The sequence below is a fragment of the Gymnoscopelus braueri genome (genome assembly GCF_963280865.1).
Source record: "Gymnoscopelus braueri genome assembly, chromosome: 17".
In the NCBI taxonomy this organism is placed as follows: Eukaryota; Metazoa; Chordata; class Actinopteri; order Myctophiformes; family Myctophidae; genus Gymnoscopelus; species Gymnoscopelus braueri.
Genome location: NC_137617.1, coordinates 30,291,006 through 30,304,874, shown reverse-complemented (window position 1 = coordinate 30,304,874; position 13,869 = coordinate 30,291,006). Strand labels below are relative to the sequence as shown.

The 13,869-nt window shown below is 41.7% G+C and overlaps 3 protein-coding genes across 6 annotated transcripts; 1 reads left to right on the top strand and 2 right to left on the bottom strand.

Moving 5' to 3' along the window:
* Window positions 1-630: 630 nt before the first annotated feature.
* Window positions 631-2,446, bottom strand: mrm1 (mitochondrial rRNA methyltransferase 1 homolog). The gene has a single exon (XM_080455471.1). The coding sequence runs from the start codon at window positions 2,172-2,174 to the stop codon at window positions 945-947; it is 1,230 nt and encodes a 409-aa protein (XP_080311597.1). The 5' UTR covers window positions 2,175-2,446; the 3' UTR covers window positions 631-944.
* Window positions 2,447-2,879: 433 nt separating this feature from the next.
* chmp2a (charged multivesicular body protein 2A) lies at window positions 2,880-5,884 on the top strand. 3 transcript variants are annotated; one of them, XR_013934869.1, is made up of 7 exons: window positions 2,880-3,039; window positions 3,533-3,700; window positions 3,968-4,147; window positions 4,335-4,465; window positions 4,596-4,657; window positions 4,805-5,382; window positions 5,601-5,884. XR_013934869.1 is itself a non-coding variant. In XM_080455477.1 (6 exons), the coding sequence occupies exons 2-6, from the start codon at window positions 3,533-3,535 to the stop codon at window positions 4,924-4,926; spliced, it is 663 nt and encodes a 220-aa protein (XP_080311603.1). In that variant the 5' UTR covers window positions 2,880-3,039; the 3' UTR covers window positions 4,927-5,884. The 3 variants fall into 3 exon arrangements, 1 of the variants encoding a protein (XP_080311603.1); XR_013934870.1 differs by having other exon boundaries at window positions 4,805-5,395; window positions 5,620-5,884; XM_080455477.1 differs by having other exon boundaries at window positions 4,805-5,884.
* Window positions 5,885-6,116: 232 nt separating this feature from the next.
* Window positions 6,117-12,840, bottom strand: msl1b (MSL complex subunit 1b). 2 transcript variants are annotated; one of them, XM_080455468.1, is made up of 9 exons: window positions 12,736-12,840; window positions 11,729-12,430; window positions 11,346-11,545; window positions 10,762-11,081; window positions 10,580-10,683; window positions 10,381-10,448; window positions 8,625-8,749; window positions 8,370-8,442; window positions 6,117-7,912 (listed from the first exon to the last, which is right to left on the bottom strand). In XM_080455468.1, exons 2-9 carry the CDS (start codon window positions 12,350-12,352, stop codon window positions 7,822-7,824), a joined length of 1,605 nt encoding a protein of 534 aa, XP_080311594.1. In that variant the 5' UTR covers window positions 12,353-12,430; window positions 12,736-12,840; the 3' UTR covers window positions 6,117-7,821. The 2 variants fall into 2 exon arrangements, with proteins under 2 accessions (XP_080311594.1, XP_080311595.1); XM_080455469.1 differs by having other exon boundaries at window positions 10,580-10,644.
* Window positions 12,841-13,869: the final 1,029 nt, after the last annotated feature.

The following is a 13,869-nucleotide window of genomic DNA, read 5'->3' as shown; positions in this document are numbered from 1 at the left end:
GCAGCTACATTTTGAATAGTGAATGAAAATACAGAGTACAAAAATATGCAGAACTTATAAAGACAAAGAAAAAACAGATGAGTGGTCTTGTGGTTAAGAGTGTCTGCCCTGATACCAGGAGGACAGGGTTTAATCCCCAGCCGGCAGCCAAGACTATAAAAATTGTACCCAATGCCACCCTGCTTGGCACTCAGCATCAAGGGTTGGATTGGTGTTTAAGTCCCTAGAGTTACGTCCAGGGGGTATACTACTTGCACTTGAAGGGTTCCAGAGTCATGTGGCCCATGGCCTCATGTTTCCTTAGTGTGAGGCAGCTTGATGTACAAATACACCCCCTGGACATGACACTAGTATGTCAAAGGGACATACCCCTAATCCAACCATTGATGCTGACTGCCAAGCAGGGTGGCATTGGGTATCGTATCATTTTCATCATTGGTATGACTCTGCCGGGGATTGAACCTCGACCTCCCAGTGTCAGGCCGGCCCACAAAGCCACCGAGCTAGTATGTGCACATAATGTGTATATGGTGAGAGATAAAAACAGAACTTTGTAAAAGTCCAAATAGCAGTTCCAGAAGAAAATGTGAAATTATGCAAGGTCATGACATAAAGTACTTTATTCTCAGTCACATCACATCTGCAGTTGTTTCCTGTTGAATAACAAAATTATTTAGAAAATATGATTGCAATAAAAAGCATATACATTTTATATCCTTATGAAACTAAAGTAGCTAAAGGTTGTGTATATAATCAAATACAGGAATGCAACCTTATTGATGTTTATTGTACATTAACATGCTACAAGCAAACAACTTCAATGACTTGTGTCCATGTTGATGAAGATGAAGAGCTTCATAAAACTACGAGACTAATACATGTGTCATTTTGTCACATAACACAGTACTGACAAAACGATCAACCCCTCTTTGCCATGCTGACCATCAGGTGCCAGCTGTCCTGGATGACAGCAGAGTGTGCAGCAGAATGCCTGTAGCTACCGAGACATTCAGAGACTCTATGCCAGGGTGCAAACCTCTATGAGCTGGGATGGTGACCAGTGTGTCACAGTGACAGAGCAGCTCTGGGGACAAGCCTTCCCCTTCACCCCCCATCACCAACAATGTAGGTTTGGTCATTCTAAAATCTGAACACAGTATCACAGGAATCTGTGGCTCCTCCACCTCAGCTCCCACAGTGCCAACTACCTGCCAACCCTCTGCTGCCTTCAGCTTTAGCATACCTTCAAGGTTTTTATAGCCATGTACGTCCATGACCTCCATTGCACCTGAGCTGGCCTTGCTGACTACTGGTGTCAGTGGACAGCTATTTTGAAGACAGCTAGCGACGCCATCTACTCCAAGGAAATAGGCAGAGCGCAGAACAGCACCAAGATTCATTGGGTCTTGAATTCCAGCGAGCACGAGCCATAGTGGTGTGTTTTTATTCTTGGAAGGCACAAAGGCCATCTCCTCTTTGACATAAGTCAGAGGGCTGGCCTGCAGGCACAGCCCCTGATGTACACGTCCAGGGGATATCTTGTCCAGATCCTTCTTACTGACCCGCTGAATCTGCACTCCCCGCCTGAGAGCCTCTTCACAAACCTGCACCACAGAAGACCTGTGAGAGGCCTCGCCCGCCTTAACAAACAGTTTATATGCTTTCCTTCTGCCCTGAGTGAGAGCCAAAAGACACGGGGACACACCAAAGACCATCTCATAGTTCCTCTCCTCCTTGGGGTCCTTTGTTACCCTCTGTGTGACTGGCCTCTCACTTTTGTCAGTGCAATCCTCAAGACTGAGTTTCCTGAGCTCAGATGACACTCCTTGTGCCCTCGGCTGAGTCAGCTCCCACAGTGCTGGGATCTCTCCCTTCCAGGCTGTTCCTACACCCGAAGCCCCAGGGTGGTCCCTCCTGGACGCACCAGACCACCCATGGCCGTGGCCCTCCCGTCCATCAGATGCAGAAGGCCTGCTTTGTTTCATATCAAAGTTTCTTGAATCAGTCCGCCGCCTCCTCGTCACAGGTTCACCTCTAGTGCTGTCTTTTGGGCGCAGGAGAACACTTGCGCAGTGGTAGGATGCAAACTGAGACCATTCGTTTTGCACGGGTTTCACTAAAGTCCTGGAGCAAATAAACAGGGACATGTACTTATAGGCAAGGCACGTTCCCATACTGATAATCGGCGAAAGAAAACTATCCAGCGAATCTTATTATATATCCAGGGGAGACGGATTATATCAACGTGTAGCACAAAAGGTCCGCGTAGATGTTATTCCGGTCCAGTATTCTGTATTGACAAAAAAAAGCCCTGAAAAGTAATTAGCTTGAAATGGATTCAACTGGGTCATGTCACTGTCAACAAAACACCCATTGCAACCGCTGACAAACAGATGATCCGTCGACACTCAACCATGTGGAAAGCCCATTACTTGGTTGCACCGCGAAGACAATTGGAAAGTGTGACACCACCGACCGACGTCACATCCAGTATTGCCATGTCGGCTTATTATAAGCAACTTTGGGCTTGTTTTTCTGGTAAGTTGCTTGTAAATATTGGTGGTTGCGGGTTGCGTTTTTTATGGGCTTGTTTCTTAAGTGTATTTACTTATTTGGGCTTCCTAATGTTGTTTAAACCAGTGTTTCTAAAACATTTTCAAATCGCTGAAAATATTTTATGCCAGGGAACATACAAGATGTTTTTTTTTTCTTTCTTCAAGAGTAAAAAAAACAAAAGCAGATCTTTAAACTCACAACGCGTTGCATGCTTGTAGATTGGTTATTTTCAAATAGCATGTATTATGTTTAAAGGGCAAAGGGCTCGCTTCTTTTGGTTTTGTTTTCATAGGTCTGGTTGCTTGTTTCTCTCACAACATCTGGCAACACTGGTCACATCCCGGAAGTGAAGCTCACACCCGGAAGTGTGTGAAAGAAAACAAATAAGTCGTTCTAAATAGTCGAGTAAAAAGCAGCCAGGACATCTTAAAAAGACTAAACACCCGTTCTACTACCGTCACATCACCATACACTCCTTACAAGGTGAGACTCGAACCACAACCAAATGTCCCTTTTAGGCAGCTAATTTTAGCTAGCAGGGTAATAGCCCAGGGAATGTTGACAGATATTTAAGACCTAGAAAACAAGCTCTTCTCTGCTACGCCCAAATATTAAAATATTAAAACAGGGCTAGTTGCACAGCACGAACAGGCTAAAAAAACATAAACAGTCGTCTTTATTGGCAAGGTTAAGGTTATACTGTAACTTATTGTTGGACATGAAATATTAAGATGGTGGTATAGTATAATAACTGAGTCATAACTCTCCACGGGAGTCCTCCCCACCCAGAGCTAAAGTTTCAATCTCTTTGAAACGTCTGCTGGGCAGACATTTCAGGTCCAAATACAAAGTTTTGTTGGTCTTGCAGAACAAAAACGATTGTACTAAAATACAATGATACAAAGAAACACTGATGTTTCAAGCAGTACATTGTCATTATTATCACTCATCATTATTGGCTTGTTTGTTTCTGAAGATGGATTTCCTGTTTGGGAAGAGGAAGACCCCAGAGGAGATGCTGAGGCAGAACCAGCGGGCTCTCAACCGGGCCATGAGAGATCTGGACAGGGAACGACAGAGACTGGAGCAGCAGGAGAAGAAAATCATTGCTGACATAAAGAAAATGGCTAAACAGGGACAGATGGTGAGCGGAGAAGTGGAGAAAAAGAACAGAAAAATATGTTCATACAATGGAAAATTATTTCATTTATCACATTATGTCATTAATCATAGAAATACAGGGAGGGATATTAACACTAGCTACATACTAGTCAGTTTTCAGCAACCACCCATCCATAAAATGACCTGGGCTATGTTACAAAAATATATGTTGCTGTAGCCAGAGGAGCACACTTAGTTTCCAATCTTTGTAATGCCTAACAGTCTTGCATATTATTTATAATCATTGCAGGATGCAGTCAAGATCATGGCCAAGGACTTGGTTCGCACAAGGCGCTACGTCAAGAAGTTTATCATGATGAGAGCAAATATCCAGGCTGTCAGTCTCAAGATTCAGACGCTAAAGTCCAACAACAGCATGGCACAGGCAATGAAAGGTGTCACCAAAGCCATGTCCACCATGAACAGACAGGTGAGCTATTTGTGGTATTCATAATTACTGAAATTCAGTGGTAGGACTTTTTGTATGACAAACAAATAGTACAGGACAAAACCTTTGAGACGTGTAACAAAATAAGATTCACTTGTTGCTGCTAAGCATATTTTATTGATTGATCATTAGGTGAGAGTCTGTGTTAATCCTGCATTTGTTTCAACAGCTCAAGATGCCTCAGATTCAGAAGATAATGATGGAGTTTGAACGACAGAGTGAAATAATGGACATGAAGGAGGAGATGATGAATGACGCAATAGATGATGCTATGGGTGATGAGGATGATGAGGATGAGAGGTACAGTAGGAGACAGAAATAAGATAAACATTACATTCTCATACAGACTATTTATTCGATATTAAAGAGTCAAGCCTGTGCAAAGCTTGGTTTTATTTTCTTCTTAAGTCTGTCCTTGTGTCTTATGCAGCGATGCCATCGTGTCCCAAGTGCTGGATGAACTGGGTCTCAATCTGTCAGATGAGCTATCAAGTAAGTAAAATGTATTATTGCACCCGCAAAGAGATTACAGAACATTTATCAATATTATGTGCATGCTCTCATCCTCGGTCCAATATAACACATGTATTAAAGAAATGTATGTGTTCACATCTTTGAATTACTATGGTGTTTATTTAGACCTGCCAGCCACTGGAGGAAGCCTATCAGTGGCAGGAGGAAAGAAGGCTGAGCCCCAAGCTGCCCTAGCAGATGCTGATGCTGACTTGGAGGAGCGACTGAACAATCTCAGGAGAGATTGAATGCCAAAAACATTTGGCAGACAAGCGCACTTTGGCTGTGGTGTCAATACAGATACAAACATATTCTGATTTCTGTATCTAGATTTCTTTGGGAAGGGAAAGGTGAATGAAGACCAGAGGGGTTTCAATGAAAGGTCTCTTATAACGGTGTATGGCTTTTTTGTGTTTGAGATATTTTGATCATAAACGTGCAGTATATGTTTTATCAAACCTACATGAGTCATTGTCATGCGTAGGCGTACCGAATTTTCACCTAATTTTTGACATTGCCAAATGAAACGCCCCTTTCAAAAGGTGAAAAATGTATTACACTGTCAAGTGTACATATTACCCCCCCCCCCCACCCCACCCAGGCATGCTAGTTTCACTATTCAAAGTAACACTAATTACAAAATGTTTTAAAGAACCAGAAGAAAGGATAAATGAAAGTAGGTGAGATATACAGTATATATATATGTGTGTATATTTTGTTTGACATATGCAGATATCAACACATTTGTACATGGGCTTAGTGTTTGTGTGCCTGGGCATCCACATCATCAGGTAAGACATGGAACAAGGTTGTGGTTTAGTATCAGTATATGTCCCGTTAATATTTTCAAGCTTGTGCGTTACTTTGAGTATGCGTTACTTATTGAGGATAACGGTAGTTGACAGGGTGGTGCTAAAGGCAGTGTCAGTTGATTACTGGAGCATCCTTTTATCGTTTTGTGTGAAATTACTAATAGGACAGTGGATTTAACAAAAATATGACAATGGGATGAGAGTATGCCCCAATTTGCTAATTTTCCACCAGTGGCAACATAGAGGGGGCACTAACCACATGGTGCCTGGTATGTAATAGCCCTTTATTGGTGGCATTTTTGACATGATTCTTAAACTGATGAAGGGCGTTTATATTTTTGAGAAATTGTCCTGTTTGTTTTCTTTATTCAATAAAACTTTTTTTCACATTTGACATTCAAGTCTGATTAATCAGAAGAAAGCAAACCTGGCTCCATGTTCATAAAGCTGCACATCTGGGATGAGTCAATTAACTGACCTGTTGTGCATTAATCATTTATTGCATTTGGGCTGTCATTTGCCTCAAGCTGTAATTAGTCACTTCACTTGAGTTCCCCAATGTCTGTTGAATGCTATCATTCATTTATCAATCCTATGATTCGACTGACCAATATCCAAGACAGTAGTATAGACGTTAATTTTATTCAAAAAAAAATATCAGAACTTTCAAAACGGTCAATTATTTTGTCAACATACAATCATTTTTCAGGAAACAATTTTGAATGTACTGAACACTTGGAACATTAAATAATAAAAAAATAACAGACATGTTTTCCTTATGTACATTTGTTTCTGAAAGCTATGTACAGAAGACCAGTTTTGTATTTCTGAGATCCACCTACACATATGCTCATTGGTTGCAGTAAATGTTAAGCAAGTGCAGTGAACAAGCAAAAATATTGCCAAACTAAACTGTACGATTGTACATTGAAACATAGAAATTCAGAGAACAATAACTGGCAGCATGTTCAAGTGTGTACTGGTCAACAGAGCTATAACTACAGCTAGAAAGAACATTTATGTTCTAAACTGGTTGCCTTGAATGGTGGCTATGCATCCTTCAAGACCAATCATTACACATACGTAGGCTAATATTTACTGCATGTAAGCATATTGTATAGATTAGAAAAAGAAAATCCAGAACAAACAAAAGATCACTTTGTTATTCTTGGATCACCTTAAGATAAGGCTGTTCAAGTAGAACACAGGAGTTTTCACTGGACTAAGCGGCCAAAAGTCATGCTTTCAAAAACTTTTTCCATCTTCTCTGAAATACAATCAACAGAGAAGATACTCCAGAGGTATGCCATGCTGCGATCTTTTTGGAACAGATTTGTCAGCTCAGAAGAGACCATGCAACATATAAAAACCCCAAACCAATGCAAACAAAAACAGAAATGAACATGGGTTTCATGTCAATTTAGCCTCCTCTCTGGTATGCTGACAATGATTAAATTCAGCCTTTTTTTCCAAGCAAAGCATGGACAATTCAGCATGAGAACTTTTCCCAATATAGGTTGTGGTGCCTAGTACTTCCGTCACCTCCTTTTGGATCAAGAGATGCAATTTTATAACATCATGCAGTGTGGATCTGACACTTGATACCCACACTGCAGTGCACATGTTGGTATGAAACTTGTAAGTACAAATAATAACATGATCAATACACAGACAAGCATGACAGTCAAATTCAGAAGATTTTTCATCTAGGCAGAGGGGATGTGGGAGGCAAAGGAGAATCCAGCAACGGGCAGCCACATTGCTCATACTGTACACTTCTGAGCTCTGATTTTCAGTCAAATGGCAATAGAACTTTTTTCTATTTAATAAATTGTCAAGATTAGAGTCCCCAACTTCTCCGGGCAGTCAGCGACTATGTAAAATGTAACAATACAAATCAATAGCACTACTCGCGTTGAAGTAATAAATCAATTTGGGATGGCAAAGCAATTACCAAAGTATTTGAAAATGAAGACATGCATAATGATTTTAGATTTTTTTTCAGAACAAACTGCGATTAACAAGGGGACTGTAATCTTGTTGCAACAAGGCGTTACTCTCCAAAAGGTAACAATAGGGACAAAATTACCAAAGTGAACTGAAGTTGCGGCGATCTGCCACACCCTATCTTTCTGTACCACTCCATTGGAGAACAGTTGGTCTGTGGTGATAGTTTGAGACTTAAGACAGCCATTTATTCGTCCACAGACAGAAAACAATCAGCACACTTCCTATATGCAGCAACCACTGACAGTCTTTTTGCCCAAAGACAAGGAAGCATAAGAAATCTGAGTAGGGTGTGGAACTTCCATTATGTTAATGACACACAGTTCACTTTCGACAGGTCCGGTGAGGCGTGTGTTTTTTGGGCACCTCAATGCGACAGCGGCTTCGATCATCGAGCCATGGCAAGTCGAAGTTCCTGAAGAGACAATTTGAGAACATTTCATTTATATAGACTCCAGAGGACACTTTTGACATTCTTATTTGTCTCTTTGCAATTCAAGTCTACCATTTCTATATCAATAGTCCTTGCATTTGCTAACTTAATCAACCTATTTTTTGTTCCGCTAACGTAATCCCTCACTGTCAGGATGTGGTTAAAAAAACTGTTCATTACTTTTTAGGCTCAGCTGTGGGTACTTTTCCATCTCATTTGAGTTAGAGTGCATAATCTTTTGATTCCATTTCAAAGTCCACACTGAGGCACAATAGTGCTCACCCCAATGCCATCAGCCTACCTATATTTGTTTTTTTCTTTTACCCAACCTCCACATCTCATTTTACTAGTTAAAATTTTTATTGTAATACACTTCCTTAAATTCTGAATTTATATATATATATATGTGTATCTCGTGTGTGTGTGTGTTAAGACTTACTGTTGAGTGAGTTTTGGTAGTGGCCTGCCAAACGCAACCACAGGCAGGAAGGGGGTGATGACTATGGATTCAACTGGGCAAAACGAAAAGAATGATCAAGTAAAAATAAAAACATCAGCACATTTGAAAATAAATAAATGTATATAATATACGTGTGTGTATATATATATATATATATATATATATATATATATATATATATATCATGTGTAATTCATTACACTGCCACTGGGATGTTAAAGAAAGCAAATTTACCATCTTCACAATCGGGATAGAAGGACGATATCTCTGGCTCAACCTCCTGGACAACTTTCTTCTTGTTCATGCGCTGTTGTAAACGCGCAAACATGCGCTGCTCTCTGATTCGCTGGATGTCCCATCTGCAAACATAAATTAACAAAAGTAATTACAAATGGGGCAGGAAGCAGTGGAATAAAAACAAACATCAAGGTAGGTTTAATAGTGCAGAGAAGCCATCTGCTTCTTCTGCGTCACAGAGTTTTGACCTGTGGACATTAATACTCGGGTCCCAAATAGATCTAATTTCCAAAGTATCAATTATTATTTACTTGCTGATGTTGTGGTTTCTTAAAAATGGCACAAACTATTTACAAAGTAACTGTAAACTAAGCCATTGACTAGATATCTCTCTTGATCAGACAGCCTTGGGTAGAGAGTCCGTCTGGTATTAAGGTCATCCCAACCACTATGCCATCAGAGCAGCCATCACCTGGGTGAAGCTGGGACTGAATTTCTCCTGCAGGCTTAATAAAAGGTCTACCTTAATGATGATTATTTTATGCAAATCACTCCTGTAATGTAAATTGGCTCCACAACACACCACTGATGTGCTAATTCCATGTTAAGCCCCCAGATAGGTCACCCTTACAAATACTCCTCAGCTCCCAATCACACCTCAAAAGCAAGGTGACCAGCCTTTTTCTGTTGCTGCCCCCCCAGGTTCTGGGATAGTCTCTTGACCATTTTAAATAAAATGTAAAGCGCCTCCTTTTCTAATTCAGTCTGAGGTTGTCCTATTGATTTAGTTTGTAAAGTCACTCTTACATTTGTCTTGTTGTAATGGTTATTTAAGGTCAAAATATACATGCCGAGTTGCCTCATCATATCACTCATATCTGCGGGGACATCCACGTGCAGCGCAGATTTTGTGGCTGCAGATACTGTATGCGCCACAAGTACACTGACTGCATTTGTGCTAAAAAGTTTAGATTGACACTAGATCCGTCGCTACCCACTCACTGTCTTATGTGACAATAAAGGACTTGAAATTGAAGCAATGTTCGGTGACAGGTTTCTTAAGGTATACAAACAGAATAAAAATCTGAATAAAAAAAGTATTCTCAAAGGTTTGCTGAAGGAATTTATTTTGAATCTGAGGTCTTCAGCAAATAACAGGAATGCACAGAAATAATTGAAGCAAGAGTAAAACTAGGACAGTTGACCTCTTCTCATTAGACTATGCCTTGTAATTGAGTGCAGCCCGTGTTGCTCTCAAACGCGTGTGTATAATTACAACCATGATCGCTGTCCCCACACACCCTTGCAACTACACGGATTGGGGAAATATAACCGGGCCTTAATTGCATTGCGATGTTTGATGGAGGCCTATGCTTAAACATGTTAACATGATGTGACCGGTGGCCATAATTAAAAGTATTTTATAATTGATAATAAAGCCTCTTTTTTGTTTTTAAAGTGACACTATTCCCAAATATGTTATGGATTTTGGCAAGAATTATGAACATTCATTAGTCATTAAGGATTCAACATAGCCTAGTTTGCATTTAATTCCTAAGCCAATTCCTGAACAATCCATTACAATACAAATGTAAGTTTCGAAAAATAACAAGCTCTCCCCAATATAAATGATGGAAATTCTTCCAGAACCCCCCCCCCCCCAAAAAAAAACTTTCTGTTGTACAAGTCAAACAAAATGAGGCATAATGGAATACAATTTTTTTAAGTTTTGAAGAAATAAATGAATTCACACCTTTTTCTCCTCTTCTCATCCAACTCTAGCTTTAAGTGCCGCTTAAGGAACACACCGTCTTCCAGTGCCTTGATGGAGAGACACAAGAACACATGCGCATAATCCATAAGCGGGGTAGAGTCATGTGAGCTCTCAACTGCTTTGGAATAACTATCCAATGAAATGAAATAACTGTAAGGTTGACATTTATGTGTCTCACCTCTGGGATGCTACTGGATGACTCCCCATCCAAGGGCTCTATACAGTTTTCCCTCCAGGAAGGAACTACAAAGCAGCCAAGAAGTGGAGGAAAAGTGGAAACCACTATCATTAAACAGAAATCAACAATCGTTAGTATTTAAGAAATTAATAAAGATTTGCACAGATGACAAGATGCCTCACTAGCCACATCTTCCTCCTTTTTAGGGGAAGTCTCACGCAGAGGGGACAAGGGAGGTTGATGCCAGCAGCACAGGTACATCTCTGTGGTAGACATGAAGGGCAACTCTTCCATCTGGCAACTGAACTCCTCGGGCTCCTCTTTACATGTGTGAAAAAGGTCCTTTTCTGACCTCCCGAGCCCCGTCTTCTCTGGAGTCTCCTTACTACGAAGCTCCCTTTGGTACGGAGACCCAGGTCGAACGTCGGGAGGCTTCTGGGGGCTGAACTTTGAACCCTTGCCTCGTGCTTTCTGGCCTTTTGAGTCGCCAAAGCAAGATTTCCTGCAACAGAATATTTGATTTGTAAACTGAAATTGTTTTTGGCAGACATGGCTCATGGCAAGAAATGCAATACTGAATGTTAAATTTTAAAGAATTAAAAAACAAAATAAATAGGAAACGGTTCCCACAATTTTTAAACTTTCTGGTCAGTGAATCACTGTGTATGTAGGACCTTGCCTGTGTGGCTTTTAGCACTGGAGGTTCAGTCCCTATAGAAAAACATTTAGGTAATGCTCAGCACTGTGCCTTCAATTGTTTATTTACCTTTTTTGACCTTTGCCACCCCGACTGAAAGGAAGCGGCATGGATGAGTTCGGTTGTGGAGTCGCCCCTACCACCTCCAGATCCCATATGTCCTCTTTATCTGGGGTCCATGGCTCCAGAGGCTGAAAAAGACGCTTGTCTCTCGGGTCTTTCCTTGTGAGCTGCAGGCGGCGCTCCATGCGCTCAATACGTGCAAGTAGCTGCAAACCAAGAGGATACAAACTTGACAATTTAGTACCCAGTTGACAACTACATGATAGCACACACTCATGTCCAATGTAAATTAGCTTGCAAACACTGCAGCATTACTACACCTAATCAGTAAACATAACACTTTCCTTCAACCTCTAAAAAAAGAAAATAACTTTTTTCTAAAACTTTACCGTCTCCTTCTCCGCTTTCAGCTCATCTATCTCCTTGTCCTTCGACTGCAGCTGCTGCTGCTGTTGCTCAATGAGGTCCAGTTGAAGGAGGAGAATCTGCCGAAGGCAGTTGGCTTGAGTGTGGGGATTGGCAGGCGTCTTCTTGATGTTCCTCCACTTGCCCTCCGAGCTGACCTCGATGGACGCGCTACCGAGGACCCCTGGGCCACCACCCTTCGCACTCTCATCAGCACCAGCATCCTTGGGGTTATTGTTCAAAGCCATCTGAGGGTTATCCATATTGTCAATTGAGAGGGGTTTACCTTTCACCGGGGTTCCCTCACCCCCCATTTGTCTGGCAGGGGACAATATCCCCACAGTTTTATTGTCCCCCTGAAGTGCTTCTGCAACCGTGGCAGTGCGGGCAACTTTGCTCGTTGTGTAGTTCTGGTCTAAGAAGTCCTTTGACTTGCCAGGGATCTCGCCCCCCAGCACGCCTGGAACATCTAGGACAAAGTCGCAGGATTCCCTCTTGATGGTTACGGGACTCACCGTGGCGGCGCCGACGTGGGTCTTCTCCAAATCGATGGCGTCAGGGTCTAGCTTGAATCCCGTGCTCGCATACAGCGTTGATCTCAGAGTCATGGCGAACACAGCAGCGACTTTTCATTCTGCAACGTCTCGATCGGGCGGCGAAACTCGGCCAAGTTGCCCGCTTTTACCCTGCAAAACAAAACGAACGTACGTTAAGCTGGCCAGAAAACGCAAAACACGCCCGTCCCTCCTCGCCGATAACTTTGCATTAAGTACAAACACCACTGACAAGCGGTTCAAACGCAGAATGAAACGTTATACTAACGTTAGTTATATTATTGTTCCCGGCACATCCTCTCTTCTAAATTTGCCGGATTTGAAAGGCAAGCTAAGCTAACGCCGCATTACGGCACGAGAACAACAAACACACCGATGCTAACTAGAGCTAAACTAGCAATGCGTGTTTTGTAACAACGATAGCACTTCCAACAGACGTTTATAATGCAGATGAAGATCTCAACGGGGACTCGGGAGTGGCTGCGTAGGACACACACTGGCACCAGAGCAGCGATGTGCCTCCATTTTAGCTTCTCTCTCTCCAAATGATGAAAAACAATAACAGCTAGCTAGCATCGGTGTTGCCAGGTTTCGCGAGAGAAACAAGCAACCGGCTCTAGGAAAACAAGCCCAAAAGACCAGACTTATGAGCACTTTAAACCACGGCTACAATCCCACAACGCGTCGCATCACGGCACTTTGTTAGCTTGTAGATCGGCTATTTTCAAAAACTCTTGCAATAAAATGTGGAATATTTACTTGTTTAAACATTCTAACAAATGCTCCCCGGGGGACCCTGGCACTAAACATTTCCATGAAAATATTTGAGAACCACTGGTTTAAATAAAATAAAAAATTGGAAGCAAAGCCTAAATAAGCAAGTAGAAACGAGCTCCAAAATCCGCAATAACCCGCAGATTACCAATTTTTACAAGCAACTTTACAGAAAAAGAAGCCCAAAGTCGCTTATAAAACGCCAACATGGCAACACTGGCTAGCATGCTAATGCTAAGCCAGTTTGTGCTGCTGCTGTCAAACACGCACGAATAGAGCGACTGTCTGCGGCTTTGATGAACAACCACGTCCGAACGGCCCTCGGGGGAGCGTTGTTACAAAGTACACGATGCAGCTGCGATTCTATGTGTTTGTTTGATGCCCACCTGGTCTTGGAAGTGCCTTCATGTTAGTTCCCTCCTCAAGACTTGTTTTAAAGCGCCGACCAGTGCGCATGCGTAATTTGCTGGCTGGCCATGTCTTGTGTTTGGAGCAGGTTTTGAGCGGTTCACCGTGTTACACCGAAACTGGCGACTCGCGGAATTTTGTTACCAGTGGTGTAAAGTAACTAAGTACATTTACTAAAGTACTGTACTTACGTACAATTTTGAGGTCTCTTTTTTACTTTACTGGAGTACTTCCAATTTTCAATACTTTTACTTCTACTCCGCCAAATCTCAGAATCAAATATTGTACTTTTACTCCCCTACAATTATTTGAAAACGTTAGTTACAAGCTCACATCGCAACACGTTGTGAGGTTGTAGTTCTGCTATTTTCAAAAGATTTGTCGTTTAT

Coding starts and splice junctions, on each gene's coding strand:
- mrm1 (XM_080455471.1), bottom strand. CDS start 2,174: ATGGGAACGTGCCTTGCCTATAAGTACATGTCCCTGTTTATTTGCTCC.
- chmp2a (XM_080455477.1), top strand. CDS start 3,533: ATGGATTTCCTGTTTGGGAAGAGGAAGACCCCAGAGGAGATGCTGAGG. Junction 3,701..3,967: donor TGGCTAAACAGGGACAGATG/GTGAGCGGAGAA, acceptor TAATCATTGCAG/GATGCAGTCAAGATCATGGC. Junction 4,148..4,334: donor TGTCCACCATGAACAGACAG/GTGAGCTATTTG, acceptor TTGTTTCAACAG/CTCAAGATGCCTCAGATTCA.
- msl1b (XM_080455468.1), bottom strand. CDS start 12,352: ATGACTCTGAGATCAACGCTGTATGCGAGCACGGGATTCAAGCTAGAC. Junction 10,449..10,579: donor CATCCAGTAGCATCCCAGAG/GTGAGACACATA, acceptor CTCTCCATCAAG/GCACTGGAAGACGGTGTGTT. Junction 7,913..8,369: donor CTACCAAAACTCACTCAACA/GTAAGTCTTAAC, acceptor TTGTCTCTTCAG/GAACTTCGACTTGCCATGGC.